At 40.9% G+C, this 21,879-nt stretch overlaps 3 protein-coding genes across 4 annotated transcripts in view; 1 reads left to right on the forward strand and 2 right to left on the reverse strand.

The window, feature by feature from the left end:
- LOC134749621 (cell adhesion molecule Dscam2-like) overlaps positions 1 to 21,879 on the forward strand; it is a 167,045-nt gene that overhangs the window by 121,378 nt on the left and 23,788 nt on the right. The window contains exons 3-5 of the mRNA XM_063684641.1: positions 16,114 to 16,211; positions 16,797 to 16,882; positions 18,190 to 18,341. Coding sequence (XP_063540711.1) covers positions 16,114 to 16,211; positions 16,797 to 16,882; positions 18,190 to 18,341 — 336 coding nt within the window. The remainder of the gene's footprint in view (positions 1 to 16,113; positions 16,212 to 16,796; positions 16,883 to 18,189; positions 18,342 to 21,879) is intronic.
- LOC134752122 (ubiquitin carboxyl-terminal hydrolase isozyme L5) lies at positions 460 to 8,679 on the reverse strand. 2 transcript variants are annotated; one of them, XM_063687702.1, is made up of 7 exons: positions 8,534 to 8,679; positions 8,187 to 8,271; positions 7,256 to 7,319; positions 3,592 to 3,697; positions 2,372 to 2,599; positions 2,026 to 2,183; positions 460 to 1,835 (listed from the first exon to the last, which is right to left on the reverse strand). In XM_063687702.1, the coding sequence occupies exons 2-7, from the start codon at positions 8,257 to 8,259 to the stop codon at positions 1,496 to 1,498; spliced, it is 969 nt and encodes a 322-aa protein (XP_063543772.1). In that variant the 5' UTR covers positions 8,260 to 8,271; positions 8,534 to 8,679; the 3' UTR covers positions 460 to 1,495. The 2 variants fall into 2 exon arrangements, with proteins under 2 accessions (XP_063543772.1, XP_063543781.1); XM_063687711.1 differs by lacking the exon at positions 8,534 to 8,679 and adding an exon at positions 8,445 to 8,488.
- Positions 9,431 to 14,017, reverse strand: LOC134748833 (uncharacterized). Its single transcript, XM_063683646.1, has 4 exons — positions 14,005 to 14,017; positions 13,500 to 13,720; positions 11,610 to 12,394; positions 9,431 to 10,739 (listed from the first exon to the last, which is right to left on the reverse strand). The coding sequence occupies exons 1-4, from the start codon at positions 14,015 to 14,017 to the stop codon at positions 9,431 to 9,433; spliced, it is 2,328 nt and encodes a 775-aa protein (XP_063539716.1).

A 21,879-nucleotide genomic window follows, 5' to 3' on the forward strand; every position in this document is an offset into this window, starting at 1 on the left:
TGAGCGTCTGCTTCGCCATATGACCATCAACAAGTAGTAGGGGCAGACGCTGCGCGCCGCCGGCGTCATGCTTAGACTGATTTGACTGGAGGACCGATTTGGATGATATTTGCCATGGACATGATTTGGATAGGTACAGTCAAGGACGTAAAACTACAAAAATGGTACTGTATCGTTCGATAATATCGTTCTACTTCTCTATGTCGTTTAAATCACGTCAAAAATTTGAATAAGGGCAAAAAAAATTGATTTTGGAGTGTAGTTTTATTTAGTGGTACCTAATTGTAAAATATTTTATCCGGACTACAGTCCTCTAGCGTATCCATCTGTCAAATTTGCTTCAAGTTCCGCCTCCAGGGGAGGAGATTAATTAGGGGTACATTAGCCGCTTACTGACACAGACCGAATTTCACGCAGGCGAAGCCGCGGGCACAGCTAGTGATAGAATAAAACAAATAATCAATTGAACTTCATTTAATAAGACCCATTCCAGTGGGATAAATAGTCAAATATTCAACTTTTCTGATTTCAAATTTCATCGTAAATAGGTACCGGGTGGGGCCTATAACATAGGTAAGCAAAAAATTAAACTGCAGGCTGTACTCTTCAAATTTACCAACATTTGTTCAGCGACTTTCAATAATAACTTGTGTTTTGATTTTTAGTGCACTTTAAAGTTTATTCTAAGACGCAATGTAGGTATTGCGAATTTTGTCATGTTTAAAGCGCGACAAGCAGGGCCGGATCTAGGGTAGAGCGAGTGGAGCGGCCGCTCTAGGCGCCGGATGGTAAGGAGGGCGCCAAAATGGCAAATAAGAAAAAAAAGGGTAAAAAGCTTTAACAAAGGGCGCCAAAACCCCATTTCGCTCTACCCTGATCAAGGACTCGGGCCGGCACTGGCGACAAGGCCGACAACGTCAACGCAAATTTATTGAAGACAATATTTAATTTGTACGAAAGATAAGAAATCTAAAGACTAAGTTATTGAACAAAAGTGTCATAGTTTGAGGAGTACAATCTATGTTTTAATTATTTACTCGTGTTACAGGGCCCACCCGTATATAAGATAATACCGAGAACATTTTCTTTCAAGTCTATCGTTTTTCTAAATTTTATACTAGCAGTGATGTGGCAGTTATATTACTCAAATCAATTACATACAGTACCAGATAATATAATATTATCATGTGTGCAGCGGCCGCTACGGAGTCTCACGCGACACACGAAATAAACATACAACCGTCATCTACTTACTTGAATCATAAATAGGACACAAAATATGTATGACAATATTAATCTGAAACTTTCAATGAGACTACCTCGGAAAAATTAGTATCCAACTAGAAATTGAACAACGGTACCTACGTAACGACTCTTTGAGACGCGATATTACTGATGCTGATGTTGAACGCAATTTTCTTTTTTTTAAATAATAAGTAGCACAGAGACACACATGCTCCGCTATTTTTTTAATATAAAGCTTCGTTGCATATTCCTACGTCTTAATCTTTTTCGGTCCCTTTTTCGCCGCGCGCTCCTTCGCCTTCTCCAATAACGGACTCAATTGTTTCTCCTCCGCCAAGATCTTGAGCAACTGCACTATAAACGGTATGTAGTTGTGTTTTCTCCGCGCCATCTCCTGCTGGTACTTTGCCATCTTGACGTCCTCGTATTCTATGAGCATCCTGAGCCGGGGTATCTCGTTCTCTACTTCTTCAGAGTGCATGCCCATCATCTGTGATCCGTTAAGCAGTTGCTCCAGCTGACGTTCGTAAATCATCTTTCTGTCTGATACTAGAGCCATTAGATTGAAGTGGATCTCGCCTTCTGTGTAGCTGTAAAAATAGTAAGTTCTATATTATATAGCTAGTGAAATAAGAAACTTTCAATGAGCAACTTTGAGCCAGTCCAAAATCGTAAAGAACAGATTGAATACGACGGTCCTCGTGTTGTAAGTCCAGTTCATACTGAACGCGCGCCCGTGGGTGGGTAAGGACCACTTAACCAGTAAAGTGGTATACTTACATGTTGATGCGCTTCATGATGATGGGTCTGACGACGTCGAGCCAGTCTTGCTCCGGCGCGATGGGTCCGTGGTCGATGGGGCCCTCGCGCAGGCCGTCCAACTCGTACAGCCGCCCGTCGATAGGCATGTAGCCGATGAAGTGATACACGTCGTCATCCTAAAATGAGACAGCATTTACAAATTAAATTATTTTATTAGCCAACCAGTAAAGTACTTGCAAAAGTATCTGCAAGATACTTTCAAAATTCTATATCTTTATTTAACATTTATTTGTTTTTTATTAATTTGTTTTGTGTCGGACGATAAAATTATCGGCAGCATTGCGTATTATAACATGATACCAACCTTAGAAGCCATTTTCTGATCAAACTCAAAGTGCATGTATGGTGACATGGAGTTATGCGCCATGCGTATGGTCTGCGAATTGCTCAAAGTCAGGCCTCTCATACGGGGGTCGAATGACATGCTGAACTCCTTTAGCTTGGTCAGCTCAGGGCCTATATCCACGTCTGGGTGAGTGCAGTTTAGAAGTAAGCTGACGACAGCTTGGGTAGCACAGGCATTGTTGATAACCTAAAAACAAAATATGAATTGTATTTAAAAAAAGACTGAATAATTTTTAAGAAAAAAAAAACCGACTTCAATGGGGGATGCCGCTAAAAGTTTACTTATTGTTGATGGTGCACTCTTAGATTCCAGACAATGAAATGAAAAAGACAGCATCTTTTGCCTAATTATCCTAATCCATCTTTTGCCTAATTGCCTAATTATTATAATATTGTCTAATAATGTAAAGGAGGTAAAACCACCCACTTTTTTAGTAGCATTTCGTTTTTGTAAGGGTCGCAGTTCTAACCAAACCTAACCTACTTTTCTAGTAGCATTTCCGGGTCCGGGTCTGGGTCCGGATTCAAGTCCGGGTCCGTGTCCGGCTGTTCGGGTCCAAGTTTGGGTCAGAGTTCGGTCTGGGTCCGGATCCGAGTTGGGGTCCATGTCCAGACCCGGGTCCGGGTCCGAGTCCGGGTCCAAGTTTGGGTCTGGGTCCATAAGGAAGAGAACAGATCGCCAAACGTAAACTATGCGTCATTAAAGAGTTCCATTCTGATCATCATCAGCAGTTCCACTTCATCAAATGTCACTTTTTAAAATGGAAATGCTGGATTTGTTGATAAAAATAAAAAAATCACTATATGTATGCCTTTCACATTTGAGGAGTTCCCTCGATTCCTCATGGATCCCATCATCAGAACTGAGTTTTTACAGAACAGACTTACAATCAAAAAAAGAATTTTCAAAATCGGTCCAGAAATGACGGAGTTATGGAGTAACAAACATTAAAAAAAAAAACCGAATTGATAACCTCCTTTTGAATTCTTGAAGTCGGTTAAAAAGCAGAAGAACCATCTTATGTTAACTTATAAGTATAAATTATGGGGCTTATGAACAAAGGTATGAAAGAATAAGCTTCTTTAGTCCCAGAACTAACTTTACTCTCAAACTTCTTAAAGTACTTTTCACATCCAATTTATCCATCTGCTAGCTGTAGAATGCAAAATTAAACTTACCTGTTTAGCAAAGTAGATTTTATCAAGACGGTTGTCTGTCACAACAGGGCCAGCAGGTTCCTCGTGTTGTAAGAATTTGAAGAGAAATATAAGTCCATGAACAGGTCTGAAATATAAATAAATTCAAATAAGTACTTTCAACAATGCAAATTAATACACTTTTCAGTATATCATAACTACAATATTTGTATCTGTACCAGTTGGTTACTGTGGCCCTATTAGTGAAAAAGGGTACAAGGTACAAGTCTCGCGCAGCTTATGTCTAAAAGGGCATAAGTGGTTACAACTGCACTGCCCGAGACTTATACCGTATTCACTAGGGCCACAGGTTTGTACTTCTGCATAACAAAAAGTGTTTTCAGTAAAATAAATCTAATACTTACCAAGAGTATAAAACTGTAGGTATGGTAAGCTTTGTTGAGTGTAGCCATTTAAAAAATTACATCGATTTTATACGAAGAGATCGAGTGGGAAATAATATGCCCTTGTACTAATAAGGGTTAAAGTGAAATTGATAATAAAATTATGCCTTTCAAACGCGTGAAAGGTGGAAAAAAAGTAGAGCAAATAACGCTTAATAAGAAACTTACTAACAACAAAAATAATTTGATCTTTGTGCTATCGCCAATTACCACTACCCTCTCCCGTATTACAATGAATGAAAGGGCATAAGTACCATGTAGTATGTACTCTTATTTTTGCTTTTTAATTGTTGATAATGAGATTAATGAGTATTATTTATTAGTAAGTTTCTACCAAAAACTTTATTTTTAATAACATACTTGTTTAATGCAGACTGTACCTAATGCGCCTAAATCATAACAATGAGGATATAATTAGATAGAGCCGTACTGTCATAGTAAATTTTGTAACCGCTGTAAATTCACTGCCATCTATCGACATACTTTAAAATTAAAAATGAAGATTTATAAAAATACGTTAAAATGTTTTTAAATATGGATAAATGATTTTTTTATTTGCATTAATTATTTTTATATGATTTGACCCATGTTCTTTCACTGATATGCGTTAAAATTATAAGTAACAAACGAAACTGTCAACGCCCTCTATACGAGACTAGGCCAAAATTAGTGGCGCCCTCTGATCGAGAATCAAATTTTCGTGATTTTCGAGGCACGTTTTTTCCTTTGACTGTATCCATATATTACGGAGTTATATCTATCTTTGATCATAATAAGTCCAATCTCAAGGGGTCCCACTATAAGAGTTCAACTATGCAGCTTGATGATATCAGATTGAAATGGACTTGCAATATTTTATTATCTAAATTGTTAGTTTGTTAGTTACAAGTTGATATAGGTAAGTGTGTTAATAGAATAGTTTAACCTCCTAAGTCCCAAGTGCCTGCTAAAAGAACAAAATGGCGTTCATAAGTGAGTCCTGGGTATTGCTACGATGAAGATGTCACTATAACCGAATGTCCTTTAAAAAGATCAAATGTATTATAGTCATCCTAGTCCTGAACTTATACCTATAGCAGCAATTTAATCTGTTTCAAACCCGACTATACGATTTTTGCTAGAACAAACATTATTCAGTACCAAAGAAACTTTTTTTTGCACTAAGTCAACTAATCCATACTTTTGTTCTTTTTAAAGAACTCTCGTGCTTAGTATGTAGTAGTTAATGTAATAATTATAGGTAAACAGCATGGGTAATTGGTTATTTGGTTTTATTTTCTTGACCAAATCAGAAATTCACCACGCGTACGCACAAAGCTTCGCTTCTCAACTCCTCAACCTTGAGTCCTGGCCCGACGGTTGCTGGTAGAAGGGTAATCAGCCTCATTTTCCGAGTCAGAAGAATATTTATTTTCTGAGCTAGACGAGTCCGCATCAATAATGGTCATCGCTACGTTGACCAGAAACTACGTCTATTTCAGGGTCTTGATAAGTCGACCCTTCGCCATCCTCAGTGTCTTTTATTTTAGATTCATTAAGAAGCTGCACTATGTCCACGTCGCGTAGCACTAGAATGAAATACCATTTATTAACCGAACTCACTTTTAAAAGAACAAATTAAATTACCTTGCAAAAACATCGTTTACGTCGCATGTTTGTCAAAAATAATACATTATAGTTAAATAATACTAATTCATTAGAAAAAAAACACAATTTTAATTGCAAGAAATACCAATATTACTATGAAGTATTAATGGATTTACTTACGTTGTTTCCCACATGCTGCCATTGTCCCCTTTTGCTGGCCACTAAGAACAAATATGGCTACTTGGTTTCGTTTCATTCAACGCGTGTGACAGGGACAAATATATAAACACTAAGATAAAGGCGTTTAGGTCTAAAATATTGCAATAAAGTTTAAAAAAATATTTTATTGTTCTTTTAATAGGTAGTTCGGTCATAACGAGACCTGTAATTTTCAAATCGTCAGGACTTAACAATGGTTGCCATTTTGTTCTTTTAAAAGCTAGTTCGGTCTTTCTAACAAGTAATATTTTAAAAGCCCGGGTCTTAGGAGGTTATAGAACATACATTTGAAAAAAAAAACTCATTGAAGTGGGTTCAATAATAATAACAAAATCTATTCTAGGCGAATAAAAGCTAGAAAAACACTTCTTCATAATGTCAATGTCAATGATGTCACAGAATTAATAATATAAAAGTTTCGAATTCCGTTCCTTACTTGTTGCTTTTCTTATTTTTTCGCAACTGTATTAAAAACGTCGTTCGATACACGTGCGGAATTGTCATTCTTCACTCGTCCCAAGTCTTGCCACGAGCCGTAGGCTACGGCTCGTGGCAAGATATCTCGGTACTCGTGAAGAAATGACATACTTTCCGCACTAGCAGCGAAATGTACTATTTTAATACAGTTGCTCAAAAAATGCTACTTTTCGTGGCTGTTTAGCGTGCGGAAAGTTGGTTTTCGCGAACTAGTGCTTTTTACTTTTCCAATTTTTTTAAATTTTTACTTGTTCCAATTCATGACTACTTATTGATGAGTGTTAATATTAGTTTCCTTTAAACGTCGTAATCAACATAAAAACCTACTGTTAATGTAAGAATACGAAAAATATGCATATTACATATTTTATTACTTACCTCTTCATCATTATAAGTATTATAACACGTTTATTTTTTAATGTTGAAAAACCGTTCTTAATAAGTTGTCTGAATGGAACGGAACGCCTGTCAAAGAAGAGGCGTATTTTCTTACTGCAAGAATGTTTTAAGTTTTCAAAGGCAACATTCGATATTGTTTTTATAAATATATGATACACAAATAATCATAAATAACGATATTTAGTTAATAATAGTACAATGTTTTAATATTTACAATTGTTTCTGTCTTAAAGTATATATTATTAGATATTTTTAGGGGCTGCAACTGATTTATTTATTTTAGGTTATACTGTGTAACTTCAAATCTATTTCAAATTCATATCACACCATATTGGATGCCATTGAAGACACCATAATCCGACATGAACTTGGCTGGTTTTTTTGGTTACCGAGTTAGTAATTAGTACTCAACCTTAGTTTTATTTTCTATTCTATACATATGTATAGAATAGAGCCAAGCCAAGTTCATGTCCATCACTTCTACAGATAACTTTGCTGATTGTAAACTACTTGTACATGTTAATATAATGCACACAATGATTTGCATGATAGGTACCTACCTTAGATTTTCAAAAATTCCTTCTTCCATGGTCCATAATTCTTCTACTTGTACACCTTTAGCACCTGTGGAATGGTTTTTCTTTTAATGTTACATTTAAAGTGCATTTTTTATGTGACAAATAATATTTCATAAGTTGCCCATTTTTTACGTCTATCAATATAACATATAGATGTTATAGATTAGATTAGAGATGGGCCAAATATGGAGTTTGCCGAATACAAATATCTTACCAAACTGAATATTCGGCTGAATTATTCGGTTCATCGGTATCATTATAAGAAACCATTTAGAAATTCATCATTTACGTTAGCAGCTAAAGATAAATTGCTTCCTAGGTAATTCTCTAGCACCAAACTGGTCAAAAAAGCAAGAGAAACGCAAAAAAAGTTTTAATACGCTCCAAATTATCATAACATTGTATGGGTTTAACATGTCACATCATTTTATGATTTAATGACAACGCGAAAATGTTACCTGATGGAACAAAGTGCTCAAAAAGTTTTGCAGGAGTACATTTTACTGTGTTGTAACAAGACAAACATAATAAAAAGTATTTGCCTAATATTCGGCACTTTTAACCGAATAATTCGGCCGAATACAAACATTGGAAAACTTGCCAAATATGTCAATACCAAATAATTACGAACTCTAATCTATATATTTTTTTGGGAAGCTGGGGCATCGCTTGCTGGAGAGGGACATGCGCTGGGTTGTACCTGGTGCAGAGGTTGTCCATTGTGGTTCAGTGCGGAAAGTTTGAGTGCGGCACCTTTGAATACATAGGATACTACAAAAATACAATGTCTGGCACACCCGATGAAGGAGACCCGACCCCAAGTAGATGGGACAAGGGAAAGAAAAAGAAGAAGAGGAGGATACTACAAAAATAAAATACCTAAAAAATAAAATTGGTTGGGCTGAATATTTACCAAATTTCTTTATCAATTGTGTGAAAACTCCTGGATCACTCTCAATTAAACACCAGTCTCCTGCAGATTCCATTATGGCAAACTTCTGAAAAATTACAAACATTGTCATGTCCTTGTAATACCGCTTTTCATTTTGAATATTATATCAACATAACCTCGAAACCCGGATATAAATTAATACACCGGAGCAAGTATTGTTGTAATCCAAATCATGACTACAATCTATGAGATATCGCTATTAATGACAATAATACAAACCACAGTGTACTGATTATTAAAATGCACTTATTTCTAAAAACATTACAAAAAAAGAGCGGGTATAAACACTCATTAAAAGCTGCATTTACCGCTTATCAAGAAAACACCAATAGTGTATGACTTGAAACTTTGACCGCTTATTTAAAATATAACACTAGATCAAAACACACTGGTAATCAACCAAAATAAACCAAATCTTTTGCAAGTCACGTCTTTTCTCAACACAAGAACTTGCAAGAACGCAACGCAACGTCAAGTATTTTGGCATAATATAAAAGTCTAATCCAATCCAAACCCACCTAAATAAATTGTAAAGAATAATGACTAGAAAACTACTAAAATTTGGATCGTATATGTATAAAGTTAGAGTATAATTTTGTATGAATATAGTGCGTTTATATAACGAAAACGGAATTTATTTGCGGCATGCGAGAGTCCGCCAATGGTCCGCCATCTTCACGTTTCGTTGCGCGCGCAGTCGCGCACCGCTCAGTTCATTGACGCACCCCGCCACATACCTACACAATATTTCATGCAAGTAATAGGTAGTTTGGTTGATGACTGAGATATTATATTTTTCGTACTTTTATATAATTTAATATTGTTTATTTTCATCGCAAAAAATCCAATCTTCCAAAACTGCGCGTAAAGAAATGCACTGAAATTCAAAATGAGGTTTGATCTCAGAATAATGACTAATGCTTTAGTCATTATTCTGAGGGTTTGATGGTTTGAAATTTGAAAATCTATAGGGCCCTCCACACTCGTGCGCGAAGCCGCGTACGCGAGTGTGGAGTCTAGTTCGCTAATCAGCGAAATCGACTCTACACTAAACTTGCGTTCGCGGCTTCGCGCCGCGTAGTCTGGAGCGCGCTTATGGGTTTGAAGGAATGAGACTCGAATAATATACCTATACTGTAAGGTATGATGGTATGGTATGGGCCAAGTATGGGCTTGGGCGTATCATCATCATCATCATCATCATGTCAGCCGATAGACGTCCACTGCTGGACATAGGCCTCCCCCAAGGCTCGCCACTCCGACCGATCCTGTGCCGCTCGCAACCACCGAATTCCCGCGACTTTCACCAGGTCGTCGCTCCATCTCGTTGGAGGCCTACCGGCAGTTCGTCTTCCGGTACGCGGACGCCACTCCAGAACCTTCCGGCCCCACCGGCCATCAGTTCTGCGAGCAATGTGCCCCGCCCACTGCCACTTAAGGTTTGCAATTCTGCGAGCTATATCGGTGACCCTAGTTCTACTGCGGATATCATCATTTCTGACTCTATCACGCAGAGAAACCCCGAGCATAGCTCTCTCCATTGCCCTTTGCGTGACCTTGAGCCTTCTTATGAGGCCCATCGTTAGCGCCCACGTCTCAGATCCGTATGTCATCACTGGCAACACACACTGGTCAAAGACTTTTGACTTAAGACACTGCGGCAATTTGGACGAAAAGATACTGTGGAGCTTCCCGAACGCTGCCCAACCGAGTCGGATTCGACGAGTGACCTCTTTCTCGAAGTTGGACCTACCTAACTGGACTGTTTGTCCTAGGTATACATAATCGTCAACAACTTCGAGCGCAGAGCCTCCGATTAATACGGGAGTTGGCACAACATGGACGTTAGACATGATCTTCGTCTTGTCCATGTTCATTTTCAGACCAACTCGTTCAGATACTCTGCTGAGATCAGCGAGCATCGCACTGAGGTCCTCCATGGTCTCAGCCATGACTACGATATCATCGGCAAACCGAAGGTGAGTGATGTACTCGCCATTTACATTGATGCCTCGTCCTTTCCAGTCCAGAACCTTAAAGGCATCCTCCAATGCAGCGGTGAACAGCTTTGGGGAGATTACATCTCCTTGTCTGACTCCCCGCTGCAATGGAATAGGCTTCGAGCTCTGGCCCTGTAGTCGGACGGACATGGTGGCGTTTTCGTACAGACACTTCAGCACTTCGATATACCGGTAGTCGATTTGGCACCTTTGGAGAGACTGCAGCACAGCCCAAGTCTCGATCGAATCGAAGGCTTTCTCGTAGTCCACAAATGCAAGGCAAAGGGGGAGGTTATATTCCTCAGTCTTCTGTATAACCTGCCGCAACGCATGTATGTGGTCTACGGTACTATAGCCTTTACGGAAACCTGCTTGTTCGGGAGGCTGGAAGTCGTCAAACCTGCGTGCGAGACGGTTCGTGATGACTCTCGAAAACAGCTTGTAGACATGGCTCAGAAGTGAGATGGGTCTATAATTCTTCAGCAAGGTGTTATCACCTTTTTTGAAGAAGAGCACCACCACACTTCTGTTCCACGCTTGCGGCGTTTTTCCTTCGCGCATGACGGAACTAAACAGCGTCTGAAGGGCCTTAAGGACTGGTTTACCACCCGCCTTCAGGAGTTCGGCCGTAATTCCGTCATCACCTGGGGCTTTGCCATTCTTAAGTTGTTTGAGAGCCATACTAATCTCGTACAGGCTGACGTCCGGGATATCTTCGGTATAGTGTCGAGTTAGTCTAGCTCTAGGGTCTCTAGCTAGATCCACGACGGGTGCTCGGGTTGTTGTGTATAACTGTCCATAGAACTTCTCGACTTCTCCCAAGAGCTCAGGTTTGGATGAGATGATCCTGCCGTCGTCGGTCTTCAGTTTTGTCAGTTGGCTTTGGCCAATAGACAGATCTCTGGCAAACACCTTCGAGCCTCTGTTGCGCTTGATAGCCTCTTCAATACTGTTAGTATTGAATCGGCGTATATCTCGCTTCAGAGACTTCGAGATCCGTCTGTTGAGCTGCCTATAACGACAAACGTCACCTGACGACTGCAGAATCATCTCACGCCTCACCTCCATGAGCTTGAGAGTGGAGTCCGAGAGTTTCTTGGTTCTTGTACGACGAGTCTTGAAGAACTTGGACCCGACCGTATGAACAGCTTCCACAAACCCGTCGTTGTAATCGTCCAGGTCGCTAGCTAGGCATTCGAACCGGTTTTGAAGTTCGAGCTGAAAGCTCTCGGGGTTTTGGAGCTGGGCCGGTGCCGGGCGGAGCGTAGACTTTATCAGTCGAGATCTCTCAAGCCTAAATTGAATATTCAGTGTGCCTCTTACCATACGGTGATCGCTCCCGGTTTTGACCGAATTGATCACAGAAACATCACTGAATATTTGCTTCTTCGTCGACATGATAAAGTCGATCTCATTCCTTGTTGCACCGTCAGGGCTCACCCAGGTCCACTTCCTGTGCTCACGTTTCCTGAAGAAGGAGTTCATCATATAGAGTCCTTCCTTCTCCATGAAACCAGCCAGTAGGTGGCCCCGGTGATTCCTACGCCCCACTCCAAATTGCCCCACTCTCAGCTCTTCACCGTCTCGTTTGCCCAGCTTAGCGTTGAAGTCCCCCATAACAACTGTGAAGTGAGTTTTGGAGCTATGCATGGCTCTGGAGATATCCTCATACATAGCCTCCACCTCATCGTCGGGGTGTGTCGAGGTCGGTGCGTAGACTTGTATGACTTTCAACGAATAACGTTGGGTCATTCTGAGTACAAGGCACGCTACCCTGTTCGACACACTCTCGATCTTCACCACGTTGTTTACGAGGGACTTGTGGACGATAAACCCGACACCTCCCTGGGACCGTTGTTCGCCCTCCCGGAAATAGAGCAAGTTGCCGGAATTCAGAGTTATCATGTCCTCCCCCTCTCTACGGACTTCCGATAACCCTATGATTCCCCAACGTAACCTGCTTAATTCTTCCTCCAGTTCTAATAACTTTTCGTCGGTCCGCAGCGTACGGCAGTTGTATGTTGCCAGGGCCAAGGGTCGTCGGTTATGGTAGCCGGGCCTCTGCCGGTGATTCACTGTAGCACCCCCTGCCCCGCCATTACCCTGGCCGCTACCGGAGCCAGGAATAGCGGGGCTGCCGGGGACTAGGGGTCTGGGTTTTATTTGTGTCTGCATTATTTTGTTTTTTGTTTTTATCCCTTGGGGGGGATTGCCGTAGTCGCCACGCTTGGCAGGCGGGTTGGCGACCGCAGTTTGATAGAGGTAGTTCTCGGAGGACGCTGCTGCCCATCCACCGGATTTCCTTCAGTCGCCTCTTACGACACCCACGGAAAGAGAGGGGGGGTGGTGCTATTCTTACCCGGCACCACACGGGCAGTATGGGCTTGGGCGTATGAAACGTGCAATATGTCAAAAAATATTTCACAATTAATGGTCAATAAAAAACCCACAGATTATAAATTATAATCATTTTGTGAGTTAGAACTACTAAGCACTAGCATACTTACTGTGTAGTCTTTGACTACTAGAGTTAAGAACCCAAAAAAGAGCGCTGGTGGCCTAGCGGGCCTTTCATTCCGGAGGTCGCTCGGTTGGCTTGAGGGTTCAAACCGCGGCTCGTACCAAAGATTTTTCGGAACTTAGGTATGTACGAAATATCATTTGATATTTACCAGTCGCTTTTCTTTGAAGGAAACCGGGCTAATCCCAGCAAGGCCTAGTTTTGGCCCTTTGAGTTGGAAGTGGTTGGAATTGAAAGGTCAGATGGCAGTCCCTTTCGTTAAAAGTAGTGCCGACGCCAATTCTTGGGATTCGTTGTCAAACTGACCCCAGGCTCGCACGAGCTGTGGCAAATAGCCGGCACAACGCGAGGAAGATGATGGAGAACCCAAAAAAAGTTTAGATTATAATAATGGGTATGGGCACTAATATAAATATTTACAATGAATCAGAGAGTAGCGGTCACGACGGATGGGCGCCACGTACTGCGGCGCGCCGCGTCGCGCGCGCAGCGCGTGAAGATATAACCGGTTGAGGGAGGTCTTGCGCTGTTGTTGTAGGCGGGCGCGATGGTAGGTTTGGGTCACCCAACACTTGTAGCGATGAACAACACGAACTCACTATGTCCACTGCACTGTCATAACACGCACCGGAGTTTTGTCCCTGGATTCCATGCTGGCGCCACAGCCCAGCCGCTGTCTCCGTTGAAATTAGGGCGCCGCCCAATCTCGATCGCTTCACGTATTTTACGCGGTACGTAACATTTTTCCCGTACCAGTAACCTCGCCTTGTCGAATCGGAGATAGTGCGACGTGCCTGTCTCGAGAGCGTGCTCTGCCACGGCCGAGTTACTGCAGTCCATCTTTTTCACGCTCCGTATGTGCTCTAACAGCCTCGTGGCCACGTTGCGTCCGGTTTCCCCTATGTAGGACTTCCCGCAGTCGCATGGTATTTCGTAGACGCCCGGGTTACCCAGCGGGTCCTTGTCCTTTGTCGCTAAGTTAGTTAAGTTAATATGTCTCACGATAGTTTAAATTCGATTAAACCTTAATTTATAAAAAAAATGATTCGCATGTCTTTATTATAGTCTAACGCAGCAGAAGTCAATTTTGACAGTTATGAATTGACCCTTAAGTATAAACATGTAGGTAAATCCGGTCAAACGACTTTGTCAGTAGAAAAAGGCGCTAAATTCAAATTTTCTAAGGAAGGCCAAAACCCTTCGCGCAATAAAAGCGCCACTCGCACCATCCCACTAACCCAGGTTTAAACGATTGAACCTGCAGTTACCATGGTTACCAGTACAATTTGACACTGGGTTAACGGTTTAACCGCTTAATCTCGGGTTAGTGGGGTGGTGCAAGTGGCGTTAAGGCTAACAGTTAAGTTAAACGGTAGGGGCCCACTGATTACCAGTTCGCCGGACGATATCGGCCTGCCAGTTGTTCGGAACTGTCAAATTTTTGTTCTAACTGACAGCCTGATATCGTCCGGCGGACTGATAATCAGTGTGGGCCCCTTTAGCTTCGTAAAATATAAGGGTCAATTCAGACAATTCATAACTGTCAAAATTGACTTCTTAACTTACAGCGACTATAGTGACATCGACGAATGTTCTCTGTACTAGAAGGATATTACCAAACGGAGTAGAGAGAGCCATTAACAGGCGTTCCCCTCTGTCGAAAATAGTCGGCCAATGGTCATACACAATGTATGGACTGACGTTTATCTGACATGACTATTTTGACGTTACGTATACATTTGACGTTCCCCTCCCCCGCAAAAATCGGCAGACTTTTTTTTTGTACAGAAAATTACAGACGTGGCGTCGCCGTTTGGTTATATCATATCCTCCTAGTCTCTGTACGCTTCCAAGGCCAAACTTGGCTTAAAGGACTCGCATCCAGGCCATAATTGTTCAAAAAAAAAAACATGGCTAAGGCGGGATTTCACCAGTGTGCGGCACTGTGCGACACAAGCATATTCAGTACAAAAATGTTATACATATAATGTTGTCAGTTAATCAAAATGTTTTTAAAAGAATCCATCAACATAGTTAATAGCTTCTTAATTGATCTGACAGCCTCCGGCCGTCCGTCCGGTAATGCAATCTGCGTGCAATCGCGCCGTAATTCACGCTGCAGTGGCAGGGCGGCGACATGATGCCATGCGTGCATGACGTGCATCTAACTGTTACATTATACCTTCCACTAGTTCTATACTTAGATACCTATTTATACATGGTGACCTGTCGGTTTTTAATTTCTAAGTATTTGGTACCGACCCTACCGGCGGCAACAGAAATACATCATCTGTGAAAATTTCAACTGTCTAGCTATCACGGTTCATGAAATACAGCCTGGTGACAGACAGACGGACAGAGGAATCTTAGTAATAGGGTCCCGTTTTGACCCTTTGAGTACGGAATCCTAAAAATTACGCCAATTACAAGCATTCGGCGATTTGGTGCGTCTAGTTTCAATATCTTTCATTAAATATACCTATATGTTTACGGCTAGTTAGAACCCAGACAAGACTTATGTTTTTGTGTTTTAAAGTAGTTGTTAACTTGTGAGATAGGTGTTCTTAGGCTCACACTCACACTACAAGAATGTGTCTAAGCCTAACGGATAAGGGTTTGCTAATTGAAGATACCCGACACCCACATGGCTTCAGCACTCTGCCAATTCACTGCAAATAAAACAAAAGTAAATTAAATTACTACCGGTTGTACCACTGCAACCTGCTCGACTGAAGCTATTTGATTATCTACGAGGATACGACCAAAGTGCGTCTATTCGCACGTAACTAAATACTTAACATAAATGCAATTGAAACAGACTAGATGCGACGCGCCGGTTGCAAGATGGGCTCTTAACCCAATAAAGCTAGCATCGCCGCAAACTGCAATTACGCGTTTGATTGCCACCTGCTGCCTGTGATTGGTCAGCGGTGCTAGGGTTGTCTGTTCCGAGTTCCGTGCTGTTGTGCAGGGTTGGCAATTAAAGGAAATTACATTTTGTTTTGCATTATTTAATCATTTGACATTGTTTTTGGCCGACTTGCCTACTCGTCTTGAAATCTGTGGTTGGCGAGTAGGTTCTTTTTGTATAGATATTACTTCTAGATAAGGTTCTTTATAAAATAGGCAACGCGCTTGTGACCTTACCTACCTTTTATGTGTGCTTATTATTCGGTGGACCATCACTTTATCGTTTTGCTTCCGCCGTACAAAAAAAATGAATTTAACAGTGTAAGTCGGAGATAGAGCTGTAAATTTTTGTTACGATGCCTCTTTACGATAGACGTTTTGAGCTTCTTTAAAATCCCAATTACTGGTCACCATGAGTAAAGTTTTAAAACGTATAGGTATTTTAATCTTGTTTCAGGTCTTGACAGAAGAAAACGAGTTTACCGCAGCCTGTCTGATGGTCGGGTGATCATCACACAACATTTCACAGAGAGGACTGTCACTCCTGGCGGTGATGTAAGTACCTATACCTTATTTAAATCAGCCTATAGTATCCACTTATATACATTGACTGGAGGAGATTGGGCTATATAGCTGGTATACTCCCCACGCTGGCCCAAAGCAGGTTGGGGACTTCACATAGACCTTTTAATTTCTTCGCGGTTGCCATGTTTCCTTCCTATCTAAATCACTGTAATGTGATTACTAGTACATGAATCATATAACAGTAATTAAGAGGTCCAAGTCTTTTTAAGTCGACTAAGCGTTATTTTTTAGGTTAGGTTAGATTGTAAAAATTATGATTTAATTTTGATTAAATGTAATATTATCCTAATTTGGTAGAAATAAATGAATTTATTTATTTTTTAAATAAGTATTGCACAAATTCTTGAATAGCTATTCCCTTTTTAGTGTCCCTAATCTCAGAATCCGGGACATCGCTAAATAGTCTAAATACCTACGTGAATAGCGTTGTCTTACTCACACACTGGAGCGGCATGCGGATGAATTCGCATCAATGTGATAGCCGCGTTAGAATTGCATTTTAATGCCACTAATCCCAGGAACTTCATTGAAAACACATTTTTTGATTAACTTCAGATCAGCATGCAATGCTCAGCCACAGGAGACAGACCGCCTCAATTCACCTGGGAGCGTGACGGGGTCGTAGTCACCACTGATGCGAGGTAAGACCAGGGGGGTGTCACTGTGCAGTTTAGGTATATTTGGCCGGCGCACCGCCCGCAGTGGGCTGCCGCTCGCGCAAAATTGAAAATACGCAATGGCTTCGAAACCTAAATCGCGATCTAATCTGTATAAAAAGAAAGAAATTATAATGTTCTTTTTACGGATGTCTGAATAAACGGAAGAGCAAGGAAGCAGAAAAAACATTTTTTTTAATTCCGGACTAAATTGACCGACATATTTTCAAAGGAATAAGTACTTCTGTGGCATACCTACTTCCGTGAGAATCAGACATACTATCTCCGGCTAAAAATGTTATGTATACGTTTGTAATTCCTACATATTTATCTTAAAAATAATAAACCAGTAGGTACAAAAACTTGTCGAGTGACAACCCCGTGCCGACAATCGCAGCTCGGTCATAAAACTGCGGCGCGCCAAGAAGATTCACGGTTCGTGCGCGGTTATAAGTTTAAATTTTGCTTACAGGCGGCGAGTGTAGGTATAATTTTGTACCTAAATCTGGCTTTTGTGAAGGAGTGAATTTTCTGTACGGTAGTACTATTAGTTATTCTGTGGTAAGACTAAGTAGAGGTTCCCTAACAAATACTAACTAAGGGCCAGTTGCACCCTCCACAATTGACGCTGATCAACGCCACTCGTCATCAGTGAACTTTAGCTTTAGCGGTGAGATGACAGTCGGTTTGGTGCAACCGACCCTAATTTACCTTTTCGCCGCCTGTCGCGAATATCGCAAATCGGCTAATAGTTGCCAACGTCATGGAGTAGATGGCGCTCGTAGTCACGTTTAAGTTAAATAATAACCGCTTCTCTGCCCTCCGAATGGTAAGTGCAGTAACTCGATCAAACCAGTTTTTGAGAAAAAGCGGTTTGAACATTAATTTCTTTTTTTAGCTGTATCTCATAGACTATTTTAGTGACAGGCATCAATCATTATATCAAAATAATTGTTACTGTTTACAGAATTTGTATTTATTACTGAAAATATAAAAACGCATTCAAATGGGACAAAACTTACGAAAACGCATTAATTATTACTCTAGGCTAAGTAGGAGCAACGAATTCAATCGATCGATTAGACCCGCCTGTTCCATGGTTCCATCTCTATCCCAGGGTCATAATAATATATTGCTGTCCCACTCGCACAGTGTGACGCTCAATAGACCGCCGGCGTCATGGGCGGCACAGCAATATAATTACGCGCGTGCGATAGAGTTAGGAACCGGCGGGTCAATCAATGTACTAAATTATTCACGCTTAGTTAAAAACCATGTGTTTAACCTTCCAGGTATTCACTAGGTCAGCTGATGACCTCCGACAACTCGGTGGTCGCCCAGTTGAACATAACGCGGGTGCGCGTGGAGGACGGCGGCCTGTACTCCTGCAGCGCTTCGGACGGCGAGCATTCGGCCGTCCACGAGAACCGGCTCGACGTTTACGGTAACATTAGAATACGATGTGTGCTTATGAGATTAACTCCCACCAACCGCATTTGGAATCTTCTGCAAAGACTCGCGATTACCTACCACACATTTTTTTATGTGATAGTCAGCAAACGAGCAGACGAGCCGCCAGATGGGAAGCAGTCATCGTCGCCCATGGACGTAAGCAACATCACAGGAGCCACTTAAGCATTGCCGACCCTTGAGAACCCTAAATACCCGCTTCTTCAAGAATCCCATGTCGTAGCACAAAGGAATTAACCTCAGGAGGCAACTCATTCCACATTCTGCACGTTCTGGGAAGAAACGAGCGAGATGCCCGCTTATTCATAGTTAAGTGTGCCATGTGTCTAAGAAGTGAGGATGAGCTTTGCTCCTTTGGCGGGAGGTGCGGTGATAGAAACGAGACGATGGCACCAGATCAAAACGTTCTTCGGAACATTCCCCATTGACAGACGGTAGAACATGCAAAGAGAGCCAACGTCTCTCCGAAGACTAAGAGGTCTAAGCCGTCAGTAAGTTCGGGATTGCCGACAATACGAACTGCCCGCCGTTGGATGGAGTCAAGGGGAAGGAGCTGGTATTGTGGAGCGCCAGACCAGAGATGGGAACAGTACTCCATATGGGGTCGAACCTGCGCTTTATATAACAAAAGTCGGTGACCCGGTGTGAAGTACTGTTTGGCTCTGTTAAGCACCCCAAGCTTTTTGGAGGCCAGTTTGGCTTTTTGTTCCAGATGACTACGAAACTGGACTTCGTTCGTAATGTCGACACCAAGTATCCCGATACTTTTAGCGGTGGTAAGGGGAATGCCCTGAAACATAGGCGCTCTTTTACGTACTAGGTATTAGGTACGAAAGAAGCATGCGTTAGATGCTTCACATTTTGAGGACAACAGCAACTTAAAATTTACCTGTATTCAAAAGGTTGAAATAGACGCAACAAAAATATAAGCTCTCTCATAAATACTAAAAAAAAATTGGCCTATGACCTGCAGCAGGCAAGTACAGTAAGCTGCGGAGACAATCTTTCTATGCAGGGAGGGTCAATTATCTCTGCTGTACATAACAATCAATCTATCTATTACATATAATAAAGCGGAAGAGGGTCGAAAGTCTGTACATGGAAGATATTCGAAAAAAAATTGGCCGGGGATACTCAGAATCGATAACAGAACACGTTCCAACAGTTTTTAGAATTTTTGTCTGTTTGTCTGTTTATTTGACCGCGCATCAAATGAAAACGGCTGAACGGATTTTGATACAAACTTTACTAATCTGTCAAAAAAATCCACGGCCAGGTTATAGGCTATAAAAATTTGAGAAATTTTACCCATACGGGGGTTAAAAAGGGGATGAAAGTTTGTATGGTGTTCAAGATTTATTTTAAGGTAGCAATTTGAAACTTTGTAAAAAGATATATTATTGAAATACAAGAAAACTAATTTGAGCGTGTTTAAAAATTCATCCCCTAAGGAGGTGAAAAAGAGGTTGAAAGTTTGTATGGACATCAAATTTTTTTTTGAGCGTGTTACTTGAAACTTGGTATTTGTGTTTGTAAAAGTGATTTCAGCGTTTTCAAGAATTCGTCCCTTAACGGGGTTAAAAGGGGGTTGAAAGTTTGAATCCATTACAAATGCTTTGAAACTTCTTAGAAAGGCATAATAGACGATTACAAAAAAAGTAACTTCGACGTTTTTGGAAATTTTACCACTCAGGGGGTTGAAAAGGGGATGAAAGTTTGTCTTGGGGTGCAAATTTTATTTTAAGCTAGGAACTTGAAACATTGCAAAAAGGTATTATATTAAAAAGCAAGAAAATTACTTTCAGCGTTTTTAAAAATTCATCCCCCAACGTGGTGAAAAAGGGGTTAAAAACTTTATCTTGATAACTACTTATATTATTTAAGCTACTAGGCCAAGTTAGGTATCGTTTTTGTATAAATCGGGTATGCCGAATTCATTAATGATATCAAAATGACACCATTCCGGAAAACACAAAAAATATGAAAAAAAAAGTATATTTTCATAATGTTAGAGGAAAATGGAAATGGAGACTGCGTTTGTATGGAGAAGCGGCCGTGCCCTTTCCTCTTAATAATGGCCACGAAGTACTTAAAAAAATATTTTTCTATGTCGTTTGCGGAGTAAATGTCAAACGATTTGGGACTTATACGCGTCCCCATGGGGAACACCCAAATATTCCGAAATACGTTTTTCCGATTTTAATAACCACGATTTTCATAATCCCGATTTTTTTGAATTCCGAAATATCAAAATTACGATTTTTAAAAACACGATGGAATAAAATCACGAATGTGCTATTTCCGAAAACTCAAAATCCGATTGTCACTTGACGGAAAGCTTAAAGTTCCGATTTTACACTTTTCCGAAAATATTTTTTTCCGAATTCCTAAATTCCGAAAAGTCATTGTCCGATCGGAAATTAAACAATTCGGTATTCAGAAATTCGGTCTTTTGGAAGGTCGGAAAAATGAAATTCGTGCTATTCAAATAAAGACTCACGTTTTACTTTAGTAATTCGGTATTCAGAAATTCCGTTTTTTGTAAGGTCGGAAAAATTAAATCCGTGATATTCAAATGAAGACTCACGTTTTAGTAATTATTACGGGTGCCTGTCGTGCCGCATCATGTTAAATTCGGCATAAAATATTTTTTGCATAAAAATTAAGCAGAACTGCGATCCTGCGAACCCGAACTGTTGCTAGAAGTGGGTTAGGTTAGGTTACAACTGCGTGGTCACGGTTGCGTACTTAAGAGAACCCGTGGCCACGCCCCATTGGCGGCGCGCAGGCATACCGTTGGTTTTTTAGTGGGTAGTGGCGCCTTTTGCCGAGTCCCACATAACCCGCACTTTCTCCCCCGAGGGTGTGGGTATGCATAAAGCATTTTTCCAACGAAAAAAAAAAAAAAAAAAGGTTACAACTGCGACCCCCAAGAAAACGAACTGTTGCCAGAAGTGGGTTAGGTTAGGTTAGAACTGCGGCCCCCAAGAAAACGAACTGTTGCCAGAAAAGTGGGTTAGGTTAGGTTAGAACTGCGACCCCCAAGAAAACGAACTGTTGCCAGAAAAGTGGATTAGGTTAGGTTAGAACTGCGACCCTCAAGAAAACGAACTTTAACAATATATTCGGAATATCGTTATTCGGAAATTTAAAACTTGGGATATTTAAAATAGGAATCACGTCAATTCGGAATAAGGGCAATTCAGAATTCGTGATTTTGAAAATCGTAAATGTTAAATTCGGCGTTTGTCACTGTCGGAATTGTTATAATCGGAATTATATGGTTCGGAATTTAAAATTTCGGAATAATGGCAATTCGGAATTCGTGATTTCATAAATCGTAATTGTTAAATTCGGTGTTTGCCATCATCGGAATTGTTATTATTGTTCGTTCGTTCGTTCGTGTTGTTATTATTGTTAATATTGTTCGGAATTATGTAGTTCGGAATTTTCAAAATTCGGCTTTTTGGGTTTTTGGAAATATAAATCTTCGTGATTTTCATCATTCGTAA

The sequence above is a fragment of the Cydia strobilella genome, chromosome 2 (genome assembly GCF_947568885.1).
Source record: "Cydia strobilella chromosome 2, ilCydStro3.1, whole genome shotgun sequence".
Classification (NCBI taxonomy): domain Eukaryota; kingdom Metazoa; phylum Arthropoda; class Insecta; order Lepidoptera; family Tortricidae; genus Cydia; species Cydia strobilella.